Here is a 17,102-nt window from a genome sequence, read left to right as displayed (position 1 = left end):
TTCCCGCGCCTCTTCTCCTCGCGTCTACCCATCACGGGAAACCACCGACGGCGCTTTACATATGCATGGAGAGTAAGCGAGCATGTAAACGGCTAAGTGGCCACATCCCCTTACGTGAAAGTTAAGTGGGCATGGCAGCACGAGCCGTGGCCACAGGCCGAGAAAATTATCTTCAATTATCTCGTGCAATCGGAATCCTCCTCCTCCCCTCGTCCCGCTTGTTTGCTCCTACTCCGATCTCGCTCTTTCGATTAGCCTTTCGACTGATCGTCGCTTCTACACTCGCTCCGTAATGGGATAGTCGTACGCATTTTCGTTGACCTCCGCGTAGAGAGGGTTGCACCTGGCGCACTCGCTGCTTTTTATGTAATATACGGGATTATGAGCGAGCGGGCGCGCGTGTAACGCGCCGTAAAACGCGAAATATAGCGCTCCGACGTGTCAGAAACGGGGAAATAGCCGACTCTCCTCGTATCGCTCGGGAAATTGAAGCCAGGCAATTTCCCCCGCGAGGGAATATCGATACCGCGCGTTTCGAGAGACTCATTACTCGCTGAATACGCTGAATCCTCGTGCATCGAAAGTCCATCTAAAAACTTGCCAAACAATCCGATCCGATTTATCTTCGGGGGAAAATTCTCGTTTCCACGAAAGCGAAACAACGCCGTCAGCGGCGTCCGACAGCGAAACGCGTTGACATTTATCTAGTAGTTTAAACGATCTGACCGACGCGCAAATTGATGCATTAGCGTACCCTCCTCACGGTGAGATAACGGATCTTTCGCGATGGCGCAACCCGGAGAGAAGGAGATAGGCGAAGGAGGGCGGAGAGGGGCTCGGCGCAAGAAAGTCGTCGATATTTCTTCGGTCGTGTTCACCGCACGCAAACCGCTCGACTCTCGCTTACGTCTTATTTTCACCTTCGCCGGCGTATCCTACGATCCTACCCACTCTCGGCGACGCCACTCTTGCTTACGCGGCCGCGCTACTGCGCGTAATCTGCGCGCAAATTTATGACGCTTTGTCACGCTGCGCAAACTTCCCGCTCGCCCGCTCGTTGCTGCTTTATTGAAAACGAGAGAAAATTATCGTATATACCGCGCCTGTTCGATTTCGCCTGCCGGCGCCGTTTAGCCAATAATTTATATAATGCTTCATGCATCTAACGATACATGTAATAATAATAATAATAATAATATTCTCCGCTTGAGATAAGCGACCGTCTCGCGAAAAATAGTGAAAGTCGCGAATAATTTCTGCAATACGACGGTAACCAGCATCCAGACGCGGTTTATTACTATATTCGTGGACGGAAATCGTGCAATCGTAAGAATCAATGCTGATCGACATTTAATTAGTACCGATCATAAGTAATATATAACATGTTGACTGTAAATAATAATGGGAAATTTTTTTCCATTTAATCTTTAAAAATGAATCTTCCGAGGAATAAGATAACGACATGCGATATGCATTCTCGTCTCGTTTACGTCTTTACTTGGAGATGGTACTTTTGTTACCGCCGATCATTCGGTCGGTGTCGGTAGACGCTCGTTTCATCGGTCGTTTCATTGCGCGTTACCGAACGAGTGCCAACCGCAACTTCTGTTTTCCATCAGCTTTTTCTTACTTAGCCTCCGCGGCAAAACATTGGAGCCGGGCGATTGGCCGTTTCCACGGCAAACCACGCAATTACGTTGCACAATAATCCATCTTACCAGTAGTAGTCGCGCGTGGCTGTAAAGGCCTCTCTATCACCCCGCGTCTCTGAAAAGGAAGACGGAGAGAGAGAGAGAGAGAGAGAGACGAACGATTCGCTCAACATCGCCCTCCTTCTCTCTCCATCTTGCAAAAGTCGCTCGTGCGTAATCGTTTTTTGGCATCCTTTTCCGCGGCAATCGAATTCGAATCGTAAATCGGCGCGAGCGCGATTTTTACCTCGATGATTTATCTCACCGCACGCAAATTGATTTACTTTGAGAGACATATAATGGGAAACGAGCGACTTCTTATTTCGTTTGTTACAATGATTTGCTATTTTTTTATTTATTAATACGACAAGTGAACCGAGATAGCCCCTTTACAAGCGTGAGAAGGCGATATAAATATTGATTCTCCTTTCGCAATGCACTTTTGAAGAATTAGTTGCGGTTGGCAGCGCAATCACCGGGAAATTTACATTTTACGATTCATCCGTCGTAAAGCAACGAGCGCGCTGCATCTTTTCTAATAGTTTACTTTCCAATCCATGATGCTTTTTTGTTATATTTTTAATTGTACTATTTTACTGCCGTATATAATTGTAAGTGTGTGTCCTTGTTTTTTCCTCTCTTCAAATCCACAGGATTACCACACCTATCGTGACGACGCATTTTTCTCTTTGTCCATTTTCCTCCCATTCTCCACTCTTAAACGCACATCGAATATTTTAGTTTCTGACAATTATTTAATATGTGTTTTCTCTATTTAATATTTCTTTTAAAATGATAAAAATTTGTTATTCAACTCTTGCATTATATAACACACTTTATAAATATAAACAATACATATACTTGTCACACATTTCATTTTCTGTAAACCAATTTTGACTATAAAAAATGTTGACTATAAAAAATTTGTCTGCTTTTATACAAATGACGTAGACGAACCATATGTATTTCTCAAAGAAACATTTTCTCTCAAATCGTGGAGCTATAAAACGACAGCGATATTTCTATAGCTTCTTTTATACGCACGGAGAATAACCGTGTGTTTCAAAGAGAGAGAGAAAACTAGAAAGAGAGAGAGAGAGAGTTCATCCCGCGATTATTGTCACAGGTGGCCAGTCTCGCAGCTCCTCGTACGTGTTAAACATTAACGGGCGTAGATCACGATGGATCTCTCCCTGCGAGACTCGCCCTACGGAATCAACGCGTGATTCCGCGGCGAGAGGATGGGACACTATTAATTGACGAATAGAACTCCCACGACGGAGCACTCTCGCGCCCTCCCACATAATTCTCTCTTAATGTGACGTTTCTCGTCTACTCCTCTTACTTTCCACCCTATCCACATCCGAGATAATCTTTCTTCTCGCGTCGACGACGAATCGAATGTTTTTCCCGCACGTGATTGCGAACGTGCGAGAGCGTGCGATTCTCTCTTTCTCACTCTCCGTCTTTATGGGGTCGAGCCAGCGACGCTGTCCAGATATTATGGTCGTCCCATAAAAGCCCGCCACCTCGGCGATTGGGCTTTCCCCGGGCATTTATTATTGCGCGTCCGGTCGCAGCGAGTGGATTAAGACGAGACGGGAATCGGAAGTCGCGGGTCGGAGCCGAGATAACGTCGGCGCGGGAGGAAAAGGGGAAGCAGACAGAATGGAGAAACAAAAGGAACCCTTGGGAGTTAATCGTCCCGCGGCAGGAGATTGTTCTTTCACGCGAGATATTACGAGAGACTGTATCGTATCGAGATCTGCGATAATTTTCTCGGACTTTGGCTAGGTCGATGTAATGGATTTTTTATGCGTTCTCCTTGTATTGTATTCTAGATAAGGCTACTTCTCTAGCTATATTTTACAGAGATATATTAATCGTTTTCGGCAGGAATCGACACGTCATCTCGCATATAACTTGTCTCGAGAAATGTATAAATCGATAAAAATAGAAATTTTTAATTTTCCGTCGAGAGTGAAATTTTATGACAAACGAATTTTCGCAAAATCCACAGGGTGATCTAACTCGTCTTCTTTAATGCGGTATCCTCGCTGATACGCGAAATTATTATATAGCGAGTATTATATATCGGATTCACATTCGCAGATAGCACAAGCTAATTGGATAAGTATCGTTCATAAGTACGTTCTAACGGAATTTCTTTTTGCGCGCGAGCCATTCGCACGAAGTCCCGCCGGGTACCAACACCAGTAGCCGCGAGCGTCGATGCAACGGAATGGAAGTTAATTGGGTAATTAGTATCGTTAATAAGCAGGCTTTAATTGAACTTTTTTTTCCGGGTCGCGAGTGGTTTGCGCGTTCATAAAGGAAACGTAAGGGAGTAGACGCGCTGTGGACTTTGCGAGACGCGATCTTTTTCCCCTCTATAACGTCGTCGTCGTCGTCGTCGTCTCCGTGTAAATTTGTAGGGATAAGGGGACTCGATAAAACGACCGCGCCGCTTTTTCTTCCCCTTTTTTCTCCTCCGTCGAAGGCTTAGCCGCAAGAGAGTGCCGGATCGTCGGTAATTCCGTCCAATTAGGACACTCCCAATTAGGAACCTTAACCCCGCGCGTCATTCCTTTCCGTAGCCCATTCTCCAACTTTCCGGATCTACTACGCGGAGAGACTTACGACAGGTCGCCTTCGCCAAGTCTTGGCGAAAGTATCGGAGAAACTTGGTTACGCTCGCTTATCGTCGGATACTTTGGTTCATTTTTACGGAGATTAGCGACTTAACTGCTGATATTACAAGTTTATTTCATTTTATCCACTTTGTGCTTTCCAGATGTCAAGCTCATGATACTTTGACATCGTACTTTAGTGCTTTAAATATCTAATTTAGCGACGCTCTCTTTATTTACGTCACAAAATCGAATGATACTGAACGATGGATGTTGCTGTTTGTTGTTGCAGGATGCCGAGATCGAGAAGTCGAGGTTGCCAGTGATCGGTCCGGGTTTATCCAACGGTCGCAACAGCAACTCGTCATCCGCCGACAGCCTGCTATCGCTGCTGATCCCGACGCCGTTGCGAGAGACCCTCTGGGCAACGGTTGCTCTGTACCTCGGCTGGAGACTTGTCTCCCGCTTGCGATAGACGCACCGGTCTTGCCCAGCCAGCGTTCCTGTGGACGACGATCGTGTCAGCGACCGGAATGACGGCATTGAAAGCCGTTAGAACGGATGGACTTCCGCCAGCAATTGCTTTCCGGATGTCTTCCGGAAGTCCTGGAATCCTCGACCGGACTGATCGTCTCGAGAGAAGGAGGAGAACAGTCTGCGGCGCGTACTGCGCATCTCACTTTGTGATCGGATGATGGATTATCGAGGTAGACGTATCGAGAAGACGTACAGTCTCTCGTTTGAATATTCACTCCGATTGTATTTTGTATATCTGTTTTGTATCTTGCGCGTACCCTGCGCGCGACTACGCGAGAATGCGCTTGCCCGATTTCGATCGGATCTTGAAGGTCTATCTGACTGTTTAGAAGATATTGATATAATTGATCATGATGATGAAAGTATCAGTGCTGATTTCTAATTTTGATAATTAATAATTTGATCATTGATTCCATGATAATAATAATAATAATAATAACTGATTTATTTGACAATTGATTATTGGGATAATTGATGACTACAATCTTTGATTTGATAATTGAGAATCGATAATGATAATGATTAATAAAATTGATAATTGATAAATGATAATTGTGATCATTGATAATTATTGATTCGAATCAGAGTCGCTCTCTATTAAATGTGTTTCCCTTCAACCCGACGAGTAAGAAAATCTATGACTAGGAACCTATTTGTAGAGTTCCGATTTCTTGATTATTTCCTATCGATGTTAAATCGACATCGGCACTCGAAAGAAATCACTCGCCCGATCTATTTCTACCTCGCTGCTATTCGTCGCGGGAGAGTTGCGTGCTGTCGATAAATTATGACTGTGATTGCCGTGAAATGACGAGGCGAGAAGTAGCAACGGCGGGATGGCGATGAATTACAAAGTACAAGTGCATTCTCGCGCGATGCAGGAGTCACTCTTTCGAACGCTGTACGTGCCGATAGTTCGCCCTACGAATCCGTAAGTGGAGGGCGAAAGACGGGAGGGGGCTAGAGAGTTTTAGGGGAGATAACCCGGGCGAGAGTAACCGAATTGCGTATTACGTCGCGTCGGAGCCCGAGACGACACGAGGAGGGAGAGGGTATAGAGGGGCGAGCCAAGGACGAGATCCAAAGAGGATTAAACCCAATAATCAAATGATGATCTCATTACGGATAAATAAAGAGAATTAAATAAAGTAGTGTGATTACACGGGAACGAGAGAGGGCGGACCGCAACGTCCCTTATTCTCCGACGTCTTCTCTTTGCACATCCGTCCCTCTCTTGGTCTCGCCAAGATAGAAAGACTACTCTTCGATGTGCGGTTTGTAGATAACGCGGTCTCCCGACCGATACCGCTCGACGGGATCGAAAATTTTTGTCCAAGTTTTTCTTTTTTTTCTAACGATGCCGCGCTGCGCGACGACATTTCGCGAGGTTTGCTCAATATATTTGGTCTGATGATATCGCGAACCTAATCAACGAATCTATTCCGTCTCGATTACAATCGATTGAGATTTTCCTTACGATCGATCGGCCTTGCTTAATGTCGGAACGGCGCGGATGGAACATATGTATATACATAAAGAGAGAGAGAGAGGGATGAGTATGCGTGTTTGCATTGAGAGGGATGACGACATATTCCAAAAATATAAGATAATAGGGGACGCTGCGAGGATGTGAGGTGGAGACAGGGGAGCAAACTTGCGTATGTATAGAGGATTTTATCTAAAATAATAAACAAACTCAGTAAATAAGTCGATGTTATAATAATTAAAATAGATAATCGATTATATAGACCGAGGATCGCAGCATCTTGATTGGCTAGCTGCGATTCCCGTGGACAGTTTTCAAATGATCTCCGGTAGCTTAGCTATTAGGTAGGCGCCCTCGTCCATGCGGGACGCCTTTCGCGACACATTGGAAGGAGCACTTCCCTCTTTCCCCTGTGCGTACTTTTTCTACAACTCGTCTGTATTCTTCTCTTTCCTTCTCTTCCCCGCGCGTTTCTATTCCTTTTCTTTTGTCGGCAAATTGTCTATCGATTCTCTCGCTCTGAATCACCTGTTTTCTACGCGATTCCCTCCGTTTCACTTCCCCGCTTCGCAGTTCTATATAATTTACCGATGATGATTTTGTTGCGCGCGATGTAACGTAATCTCTGATGATCTCGAACGTAGCGTGTATCGGTAGAATGTCATATATTGTTTTCACTCGACAATCCAGAGAGTCTCGACTTTCACGGTCGAGCGGACCAGGATTTTTCATTTCGTGATTTTTCTTAGGGTTTTACGGGAACGGCGAAGAAAATAGCGAGTGAAGGGGAGGAAACGCGTATATTCTCGGGCTTTCGGTTGCAGACTATCCAGACCAAAACTATCTGAGGCTGCTGTGTATAGTCGTCCCTGCGGGCCGCGTTTTCTCTTTTCTCCCGAGTACAAGTCTATTGCGTTTTTCCTTTGTCTCCCTATTGATAGGCTGATTGTGACGTTACTCCGTCGAAGTATTCCAATGTGTAGGTCCATAGTATTTATTTATAGGCGATACAGTTTTTCTATTCGTCTAACAGGCGTTTGAGAAATAAATAGTATATATGCGCGGGCGAGATATATTACTGCCATTTTTCGAGATAAGCAAATCCTCGCCAGACGCTTCCGTGGGAGCGGTTTTGTGGAAAGTCAATAATAATGTCGGTGTCCGTAATTCTTAAAGACGAAGTAGTTAGCGTCGTTGAGACACAGATATTTTAAGGAAATACGAGAATTCGTGAAACGCGCTGCAAGGAGAAGTCGTCTTAGACGACGAAAGAAATGAGTATTTAACGCGTCGTTTTAATCTCGGTACGCGCAAATTTTCGAGCCTTTATCATGTGTATTTTCATCATATTTAGCGCTCCATTCTGTCGTGTTTTTGCGAGCATATTTCTCATTTTTAGAAACTCAAATCTATTTCCACGGAACGCGAGTCAACCGTTAAATCCAATTATACATAGATGGTGAGATTAGATTTCCATCGAAGCATTTAGCAAGTGAATTTAATATATAAATAAATTTATAAATTTAATATATAAATAACAATTGTGTGTGATTTTTGAATTTACTATAAATGAATAAAAAGTTGCTGCAGTAGATTGTTTAAAAGATGCTCTTTATATATACATATAAATTGTAAAGTTTTAACATTTCACGTTTATCTCATGGAATCTAATTTCACAAGATAACATTTACAATTTTACATAAATAATTTTTCGTCATATTTATCTGGAACTTTGGCTCTTACAATCGGCGTGTCAAAATTGTCAAAATTTGATGAAATTGTCAAAATTTGAATAATACTCGCGCCGATGATCGAACTCGCGCCGATGATCGAACTCGCGCCAACTGTCAGGGATATTGACAGCTGTTGCGAAAAAATTTGTCTGAATTTAACGGTGTGATTCGCCTCTCACTCTCATCTCGGCAGAATTTCTAATATTCGATCAGGTTTCCTCTGTGCAGCTTGCTCCTTTCGCGGAGAGAGCACGCAACGGTACAAGATTATCGTGTATACATATTGATACGATATAGATAGTGTTTGTCGTTGTCACGGGGAGGACCACGAGTTTTAAGGGGGGATGACTCTTACTCTCGTGGAGGTTGTTGCATTCCGACCAAAGGGAAAAATTCCCGTTTTCCTGCAGCGCGATAAAACGTGGCGCGTGACGGCCTAAAAAAAGGTCGCAGCCATTTAATTCTTTTTACTCCGTATAGATAGGGAAAGGCAGAGCGAATTCGCCGAATTTGGCCCGGGGACGGAATATATTATATATATATATACGTGTCGGAGAAAAATTGAAAGTGAGAAAACACGGCGCATGTACATAGTCGCTTTTTTTCGGGGCCGTAAAAAACGCGATAACGTTCGAACTACGGTTTTTCCCCCCGATATATTTTTTTTTACTTTTTTGTTCTTTTTTTTAGATTAATTGCTCTATAAAAGCACTTAGGTAATAGTCAGCCATATTGAGGATATAATGATATATAGATAAACGCATATATATTATAAAAATATATATATATATAATATGGAAGATATATATATAAAAGCATATATATATATATTTTAAATGGTATATTCGGGGATATTATTGTTTCGAGGGAGAGATGATAACCCGTTATATGCGGAGGAAAGAGAATCGTATATTTCAATAGGGTATGTGCCCAGAGAAAGTATAACGGGGAGGTGGTGTTACAAGGATAGTGGAGATGAGACGATTCTTCGGAGATTGATGGAGGTCGAAGGGCGTAAGTCGAAGGTGGGAAATAAGCTGTAACTGTGACTATGTGGATCGTGGGGGGCAGGCTGTCGATACGCTTACTCAAAGAGAGATAATTTCGCATCTGAGATCATTTAACCACAACTTTTAAACAACTTTTGACATGGGAAGACACGAGAAACGCGGTCTTCTCGAGGGTCTTTCCGCGTTGGAAGAAAAACAAAAAGAGTCAGCAATATATGTATATATGTACATATTTTGCACGCGCAATATATAAGAATAAGTGCACATACACACACACACACACATACACAATGTGACGGAAAAGAATGCAGCGGTAGACGCAGCCCGCCCACCCGAGATCCCCGCGCGTCAAAGCGTCACTGTGATCTCGTAATTATTAATAAAATATCCGATTATTATAACGAATAATCATATTGAATACTATAATACATCCTTTCCCTTCCCCCTTCTATGAACAAGAGAACCCCTCCCTTCCCGGAGACGATTTAACGTACTTTTGCAACTGCGGTTGCGCTTTTCTCTCATTGCATTTCTTTGGCCCACCTTGTTCTGTTTTTTTTCTTTTTCTTTATTTTTTTATAGTACGCGTTCGCGCGCGCGTTAGTTTGTAGTAATCTCATAAGATTAAGTATATGTTAACGAATCTTTCATATGATCTCCTGGAGGTATCGATTGTTACGCGAATTCAGCGGTCGACGCCGTTCGTTTCCGCCCGTCCGCGCACAGAAAGTCTTTTTCTCTCTCTCTCTCTCTCTTTCTCCCGTCTCGTTCTCGATTTTTTCCATCCCTCTCGGTTAACGGTTCGTCAAAACGAACGGCATCGGCGCTCGATTGGCCGATACCTCAATTAGATAAAGATAGGATTATTAGGATTAAAGAGAGATAAACCATTATATTCGACGTGAGACGAAGGATGACGGCGTTGTTGTAGCGATCTTATTCGGATAGCTAGGTTTATAACAACGAAAAAACTGTTTATCGCTGCGTTCGCACTCAATAATCATCTACGACATAGTACGATCACTGATTATTATTATTATTATTATTATTATTATTATTATTATTATTATTATTATTATTATTATTATTATTATTATTATTATTATTATTATTATTATTATTATGTATTATTATTATTATTATTATTATTATGTATTATTGATTATTTTATTATTTCTATTATTATATTCGTCGCAAAACATGTGAAAGCTCGAGGTCTCAAACTCCCCGGCGCTGTAAAGAGATAATCGACTAGTCTTATCGGACCAACCATTGAGATTCGTGTATTTTTGTTTAACGACGCATATTTTCTAAGATCGAGATTTCCCTCTCATACATACATATATATACATACATATATATATATATCTATATTTTTTTTGTTTTAAATAATCGATTAAACCTCCCTCCTCCTAGAAAGCAATTTTTGCCTTTCCTATAATTGCGATCCCGAAGTATCGAGTTCGAAAGTATTGAAGGGGAGATGGGCTCTTTCGGATTCGCGCGCGCAGATGATAAATTTTTAATAGGACCTTTCCGGATATCAATCGATACGAGACGACGAATATTGGATCGAAGTGCACCGACACTTGTATTTCTCCGTAAAATCACACTTCTACCAGTAACAAGTTATTATAGTACGTCACATAACGCATGCATTTCGATTGTGATCGATACTCTTTTCGCGCAGGAACGGACGAGCCCCTCTTGCCCTCCGGTTCAAGTAACAAATCGAAATTGTATGAAGACAAGAACTCGTTGTACACAAAATTACATCTATATATACATATTTACGCTGACACGGCATACAAACGCGGTATGCATATTACATAATTACATGTACACACAGACATACACTTGCCCTTAATACTATTGTAATTGTCTAAGATCTTATGAGAAATTTTCGTTTGCTCAGACTGTATAAGTTTGCCATAAAATGACTGTTGTACGTTCTTCGGATGTGTAGTACTCGTGTCTAGAAGTAAGAGAATTATTCGCGATTCTATCGCCCCAGCCACAGTCAGGTGCCAACCGTCGCTCACGGTTTCGTTCTCTTTAGCGGAGCACGCTGGGACACGTAACAGTGACCCTCGGCTCCGATCGATAGGTCGATCATTTGTGTCATCGTGCCACTTGGAAACCCCGCTTTTCTCTGAGTCTCTCGAGTGTAACTCGCTCGACGCTCGAAATACGTATCTCGATTTCATCTCGCCCGTTGATTTAGTATTTGCGCAACCGTCTTGTCTTATTTAATTCTGACCATTTGACTTACGTCACGAACTTTCAAATATATACAAACACGACAAGAGAGGATATTTATTTATATTTTTGTTAAAAATTTTGTAAATATAATTAATTTTTTTTCGAGGGTAATTGTTGGCAAAATAAAATCTTTTTTTTTTGAAAGATATTCTAACAAGAAAGTTTTATCAGATTCTTTACGTGTGATTCGCAAATCTTTATCGCATTTATTTCATAGTCGCTCCATGTAAAGTTGATCGAATCAAAACGAGAAGCGAGCAAGTCACACTCGGCGGACCACCTTTGCCTATCTCTTTGCTATGTAATCTTTTGTGCTCCAGTTTAAATAGCAAGAAGCTCGTAAACTCTGAATGCCTACAAAAATACGTTACCTGTAGCCAAATGTCCCGTGGACCATATAGACCGCCGCGATCTATACGTTATTTGCGAAAGAAGAAAAACGATAGGAAGAAAGAGAGAACGAGGAAATATGTATTTGGGTCGATCGAGCGTGCGTGAAATCGTATGAAAGGGATACAAAGAGAGCGAGAATGAGAGAGAAAGAGAGAGAAAGAGAATAACTTGATAACAAAAAATAAAAAAAATTTTAACCGTTAGAATTTTCCTCCCCAGAACAAACTGTTATGGGGTCTCTCAAGTCGTATGTAAAGCTCGCAACTGCCTTGTGATAGAGTCTGGACTGCAAATAATTCCGACACGTGACAGAGATAATATATAATCGGGCTGTATAGACTGTCAATGGAATACGATCAATGTGTATAATAAAACATAGAAGAGACAAAAAAAGACACATAGAAAAGACAATACATCTCGTTGATCAATTTTCGTCCAGCTGACCAATCCAAAGAAGCGACCAAATAAGTGAGGAGGGAAATGATGCGAGCGCTTTGCACGACACTTGAGGTGCTTTTCTTTATCTTTTCTTTTCTTTTCTTTTCTTTTCTATCGACAACACTGAGATGCGATATTGAGATGCTATACGCGTGTCCGTATATTATTTTTTCTTTTTTTATTTTTGTTCTTTTTTTTTATTTTTAGATATATGTATGTCTTTCGTTTTTTTTTTTTTAGCTTCGATTATCCCGATGCGAGTGATGGACGGAAGATGTACGGCGGTCACGTGATATATATTATACAAAATATATGGTATTATGTAATAATCTTCCTTCTTTAGTGCAGATGTGAGCGAAAGAGAGCAGAGTACTGTTGATTTGTTTTTTATTTTTAGTTTTGTCTCTCCTTTATCTCCCCTATTAATTTCGATCGTTTCGACTCTCTCGTAACGATCCACTTGTCTCTTCCGTCTTCTGCAACTCGACTTTACTTTCTTTTCTTTTTTTTCGCGTTTTGTTTCTCCGCGCCTCCAATTAAATTTCGACTTAAGACGGTGGCTCTCCGAGCAGTCTAGGAGTGTTTTCGAGGCGAGGAGAAAACCCCGAACAGAAAACTCTTGAGCTGCTCCTCTCTCGTCGTTTCTTCCCGTCATTTCGACCTGGAGCAGCGACGGTAGCGAGAATGTCACAATAATCAACGCAGAATGCAAGGACGCTCGAGAGAATATATCTCCTCTGTTTCTTTTTTTATTTTTTCATCTACCATTTTTTCTCCTCTTTTCTCTTCTCCCTCTCCTCTTTCGCGTCTTATTGATGTTTTTAGTTTTAAACGAACGTATGGTCGCGCGATCGTCGGGATGTGCCTCGGCTCCTCGCGCGAAATTTCGCGGGATACTGCCGTCGATTATCCCCGAACGAATGGAAAAAGGAGATAATACGTGAGTGATAAAAAAAAAAAAAAAACATAACGAGAAGCCGGTGCGTATCTGGCGCGCGGATCTAATCATACAATGCTGTGCTATTATAAGTCATTACATATACCATATGTTATCGATTACTTTTGGTTTTAGTTTATGACAATTTTTCGTGTTATTAATTTTATTGAGTATGATTTTAAGTACTATGTGCGCGAACGTTTATGATTATTATCTATTAATAGATTATTATTATTATTATTATTATTATTATTGCCGGATTTAATTATTATTATTATTATTATTATTAATATTATAATATTAAAAAAGAGATATCATTACTATTATGATTATATTATCATTGTAATCTTAATATTTTGTAACCATCATCACTCCCCATGGTCGATTACTTTTACGAATCGCTCTCACGTCCGCTGTCCGACCGCCGGTCGACGAAGCGCCTCCGGAAGCCGCTGCTGCAACGAGAGAGGAGTTCGACTACTTATCGACTACTACACTTTCGTTCTTTTCCCTTTTCGCATGCTCTCGTTTCTCTCGTGACGCGCGGCGCCTCGGAGGCGCAACGACGACCATTGGGAGTTCGCAAAGGGACGGGGGCATCTCTCCGCTACCCACCATGTCTTTCATTGTACAGATTTTTTCACTTTTATATAGTTATCTCGATATATCGTAACGTTACGCAACGTCGATTGCGGCGGTGGCCACTTATGCGTCGCCGTATCATTATTGTACTTTTTTGATTTTTCTATTGAATAAATGTGAACACGCCGAAAGCATTGACACACATGTATCTTGATATTATATCATCACGCTCCTTTACCTGATCCTATCTCTTGTCATCTTATGCCATTTATGTTAATTGTGTTGTAGAATTAGTGAAAATTTTATTTCTATTCCGAATGTGTAGATGAATAAATCCAAGTATAGAATCAATTTTATTTTAAATAAATTATAGAATAAATCTTAATTGTATTGACAAGAATTAGAGAGAGAGCGTGATTATATATAGATGAAGCAGACGCCTTGGTTGCCCAATTTGTATCGATCTGCGCGGGTCGGTCATAGTGTTTAGAATCATTCTAATGGGTTTCCTGAGACGTGCCATCTGCGAAGCTCATTATTAAGGGATGCGACCGCAAACCAATCGAGCGTTGTGCCCCATTCTATTCAGTGTTCTGAATCTAACGCGGACCGCAAGACGTTGGGTTGCCGGTTGTTCCGTATGCCGGATTAGAGCCTGGCAATTGCTTTGTAACGGGCTCAGACAACGGTATATGCAAATCAGGAAATTGAAATATTAATGGCAAATTAGGCGCTACTGATATTTTCTAGCGCACGTGTGCGGCATGTCTCTCTATGTAGGTAAGTAAGATATCTCTTTAATAATATTATATGTATAATAATAAAATTTTGTTTAAAAATCGAGAGAAGAAATCAGTGGTAACGATGGTAACATTGTGCAAATGCATCATTAGGAAGATTTTCCGGTGTATCGCTTTTGCAGTTCGCGCTACGTCAACGAAATTGCATATCGGTGGTTTCGAATAACGAGGGCGCGCATATGCCACCCGCGAATTTTCCCCTCTTTCCGAGCCTCATTTTTGCTTCGATTTTCACTCGCGTGTTTCCCCATGGATTAACTCGATCCGAAATAACAGCAAACAAGAGAGCGCACATATCCGGCGTGTAACTGAAAAAAAGATCACGCCGATGTAACAGCGCGGGTGGAGAATATTCGCGGCGTTTCGCTATGTTTTTAATAACACGGGCTATATATCGGAAACGCAGGTGTGGAAGGTCGAATAAAGTAGAAATGCGCAAACCGAAACATGTATGGAAACTAACGACCAATGAAACAATAGATTTAATTGAACGTGCGAACTATGTACATCAGTTATACATATATATTTATTCGTACTGAAAAATATGTCGAGTGTTGAAATATTTTCAATTTCAATTTTCAATCTGACATTTACTTTGATACTTTAAGCAGATTTTTTAAACTACTTATATTGTAACTTTGCTTTTCTTTTTTAAATTTCTAAGTGGGAAATTGTTCGTTTACCATCTATTTAAATTAAAAAGTTTAATGTCTATATTTTAAAAAAATCTATCAAAGTCGTCTCGAATCATAGATGTGAGAAAAATTAAGATTGAAAATAGCAATCAAATTTCGATTCGGAATCGTATTGCGCATAAATATGATGAATAAAAAACTATTTTAGAGAGATTCTCTTATATGACAATGAAAAATGGCGTCAATGATATTTATATATGGAAGCGTACACGGAAAATTATTTTTCTAATCGATCGAGTATAAATAAAAAATCTCTCTTAAATCATCATGTAATAAATTATCAATTTAAATTATCAACTATATGTTCTGTTTATTTTTTTAACTATGTACTCGAAATCATTGAAGCAATCTAAGCGTTAAAATCTCGAACGATGAATATCTCTGTTTTCCCTTTTAATTCTAGTGCCATCGTTCGCAATCTCGATCGATTCGGAAACCGCGTGCAAACAACGCGGAAACGCGTTCGAGCGGCATGAATGAAAAATATATTCGCAAATCTGTACGGCGCCGGTACGTTGCGTCGCATGTGATAGTCTCGGAAATCGCGGAGAAAAACGCGCGTGGGAGGCGAGCGGGAGTTAAACCGAGTGCACATGTCGCCAAAAGCGCGCGTGTCACCGGGTAGAGAAAGCGCCTGTATATCTGGCGTGCATCCATATGCAGATACCCATTGATATGACAACATTTACATACTGCATATTCGCTCTGGGCCATATACTCGCATCGCCAATTCCCCATTGTTGGCTTTCGGCCACCAGTGCGTTTGATTGACATTATTGGTCGCGCCGCTGACACCAGATTACATTTCTATTTGCATACATTCGCGAACCAGTTTGAGCCCATCCGCTCGCCTACGTGTAACTCGCTCTCGTAATAATGTCCCTCTCTCGTTTTGCGTTTTCGTCCGCGTCGACGATTGGACAACGATTCTCGTCGAGGCTCTTCTCGCGCGTGTCATATTTTTGCACGCGGGATGCAAGCGCGATAGACGCCGATGATTTAGCAGGGGCGGGTGTTTTTCCCGCGATTCTGAAGGGTAGCAAAATAATTTGTTATATATTTAGGGCTTGTTCCGAATACTCATTGACATTCATTGATATTCAAGCGTAGTAGATAAATCTAAATAACTTATCTTATCTTTACAACGCTTAATTATTTGCGATCAATTTTGCACAAGATCCATATGTTACTCGCTTTAATGTGGCCGAAAGTCAACAGTAAGAAATCTGCAAGTGAGTATATATGTAATCTAGAGTAAATAAGCAGCACGTAAAAATGTGTCGTATCAATTTCTCTTTATACATTATAAAGTAAACGTACATGTCTCTCTCAATAATTTTTCCTCAACAAAATTAACGTCTATATATTGCAAATTATTATATAGACACGTAATCGTTATATTATCCAAGCAATTTGCCGCTCGGCTTGTGTGAAAAAGTCTATCTATCGCAGTACCCTTTAATCACACTGTGAAGTGAGTACACGTGTCGATATCTTCCACCGACTGCACCGCGTTGCGCTATCAAATTTTTATTTATCGGGCTCGGCGAGAGAGAGGAAGATCGCGGCTTCCGTTCGATTAGATGTCGTTGCGAAAGAAACAATAGATAGCCGGCCACAAAAGGGCGCGTGTCAGGCGGGTTAGTGGGTTATGGCGGTTAGCCCTTTATTGGTGACCCTTCGGCCCGTGAAATATGAACGTCGTCGTCTTTGTCCGTGGATAAGCGCGTCGCGCGAATATTAAACGCGGATATGCGAGCTTTATCCGCGAAAATTAGACTATATGAGTAACTACTCTCGCGGAAAAGGAGCGAGAGGAGTTTTTGAATGGACCGGTGATCGATTGTTCTTGATCACTTATTAAGTTTCAATAGCGCGTGGGAAAGCTAGTGCTTAATAGAAATTATG

The 17,102-nt window shown here is 41.4% G+C and overlaps 1 protein-coding gene across 5 annotated transcripts in view; it reads left to right on the top strand.

Moving 5' to 3' along the window:
- The window catches only part of LOC145977530 (uncharacterized), a 68,167-nt gene extending 54,266 nt beyond the window's left edge, over positions 1-13,901 (top strand). For 4 of the 5 annotated variants that reach the window (XM_083109623.1, XM_083109624.1, XM_083109626.1 and 1 more), the window contains one exon: positions 4,614-13,901. In XM_083109623.1, the coding sequence (XP_082965749.1) occupies positions 4,614-4,796 (183 nt within the window). In that variant the 3' untranslated portion in view covers positions 4,797-13,901. The remainder of the gene's footprint in view (positions 1-4,613) is intronic. The other variant, XR_014440538.1, reaches the window with a different exon arrangement.
- The last annotated feature ends 3,201 nt before the right edge of the window (positions 13,902-17,102 follow it).

This window comes from Camponotus vicinus, unplaced genomic scaffold, assembly GCF_025532165.1.
Source record: "Camponotus vicinus isolate PSW18456_S1 unplaced genomic scaffold, iyCamVici1.0 SCAF_9, whole genome shotgun sequence".
In the NCBI taxonomy this organism is placed as follows: domain Eukaryota; kingdom Metazoa; phylum Arthropoda; class Insecta; order Hymenoptera; family Formicidae; genus Camponotus; species Camponotus vicinus.
Note: the sequence above shows the minus strand (reverse complement) of the source record. Positions and strands in the feature narration are given on the sequence as shown.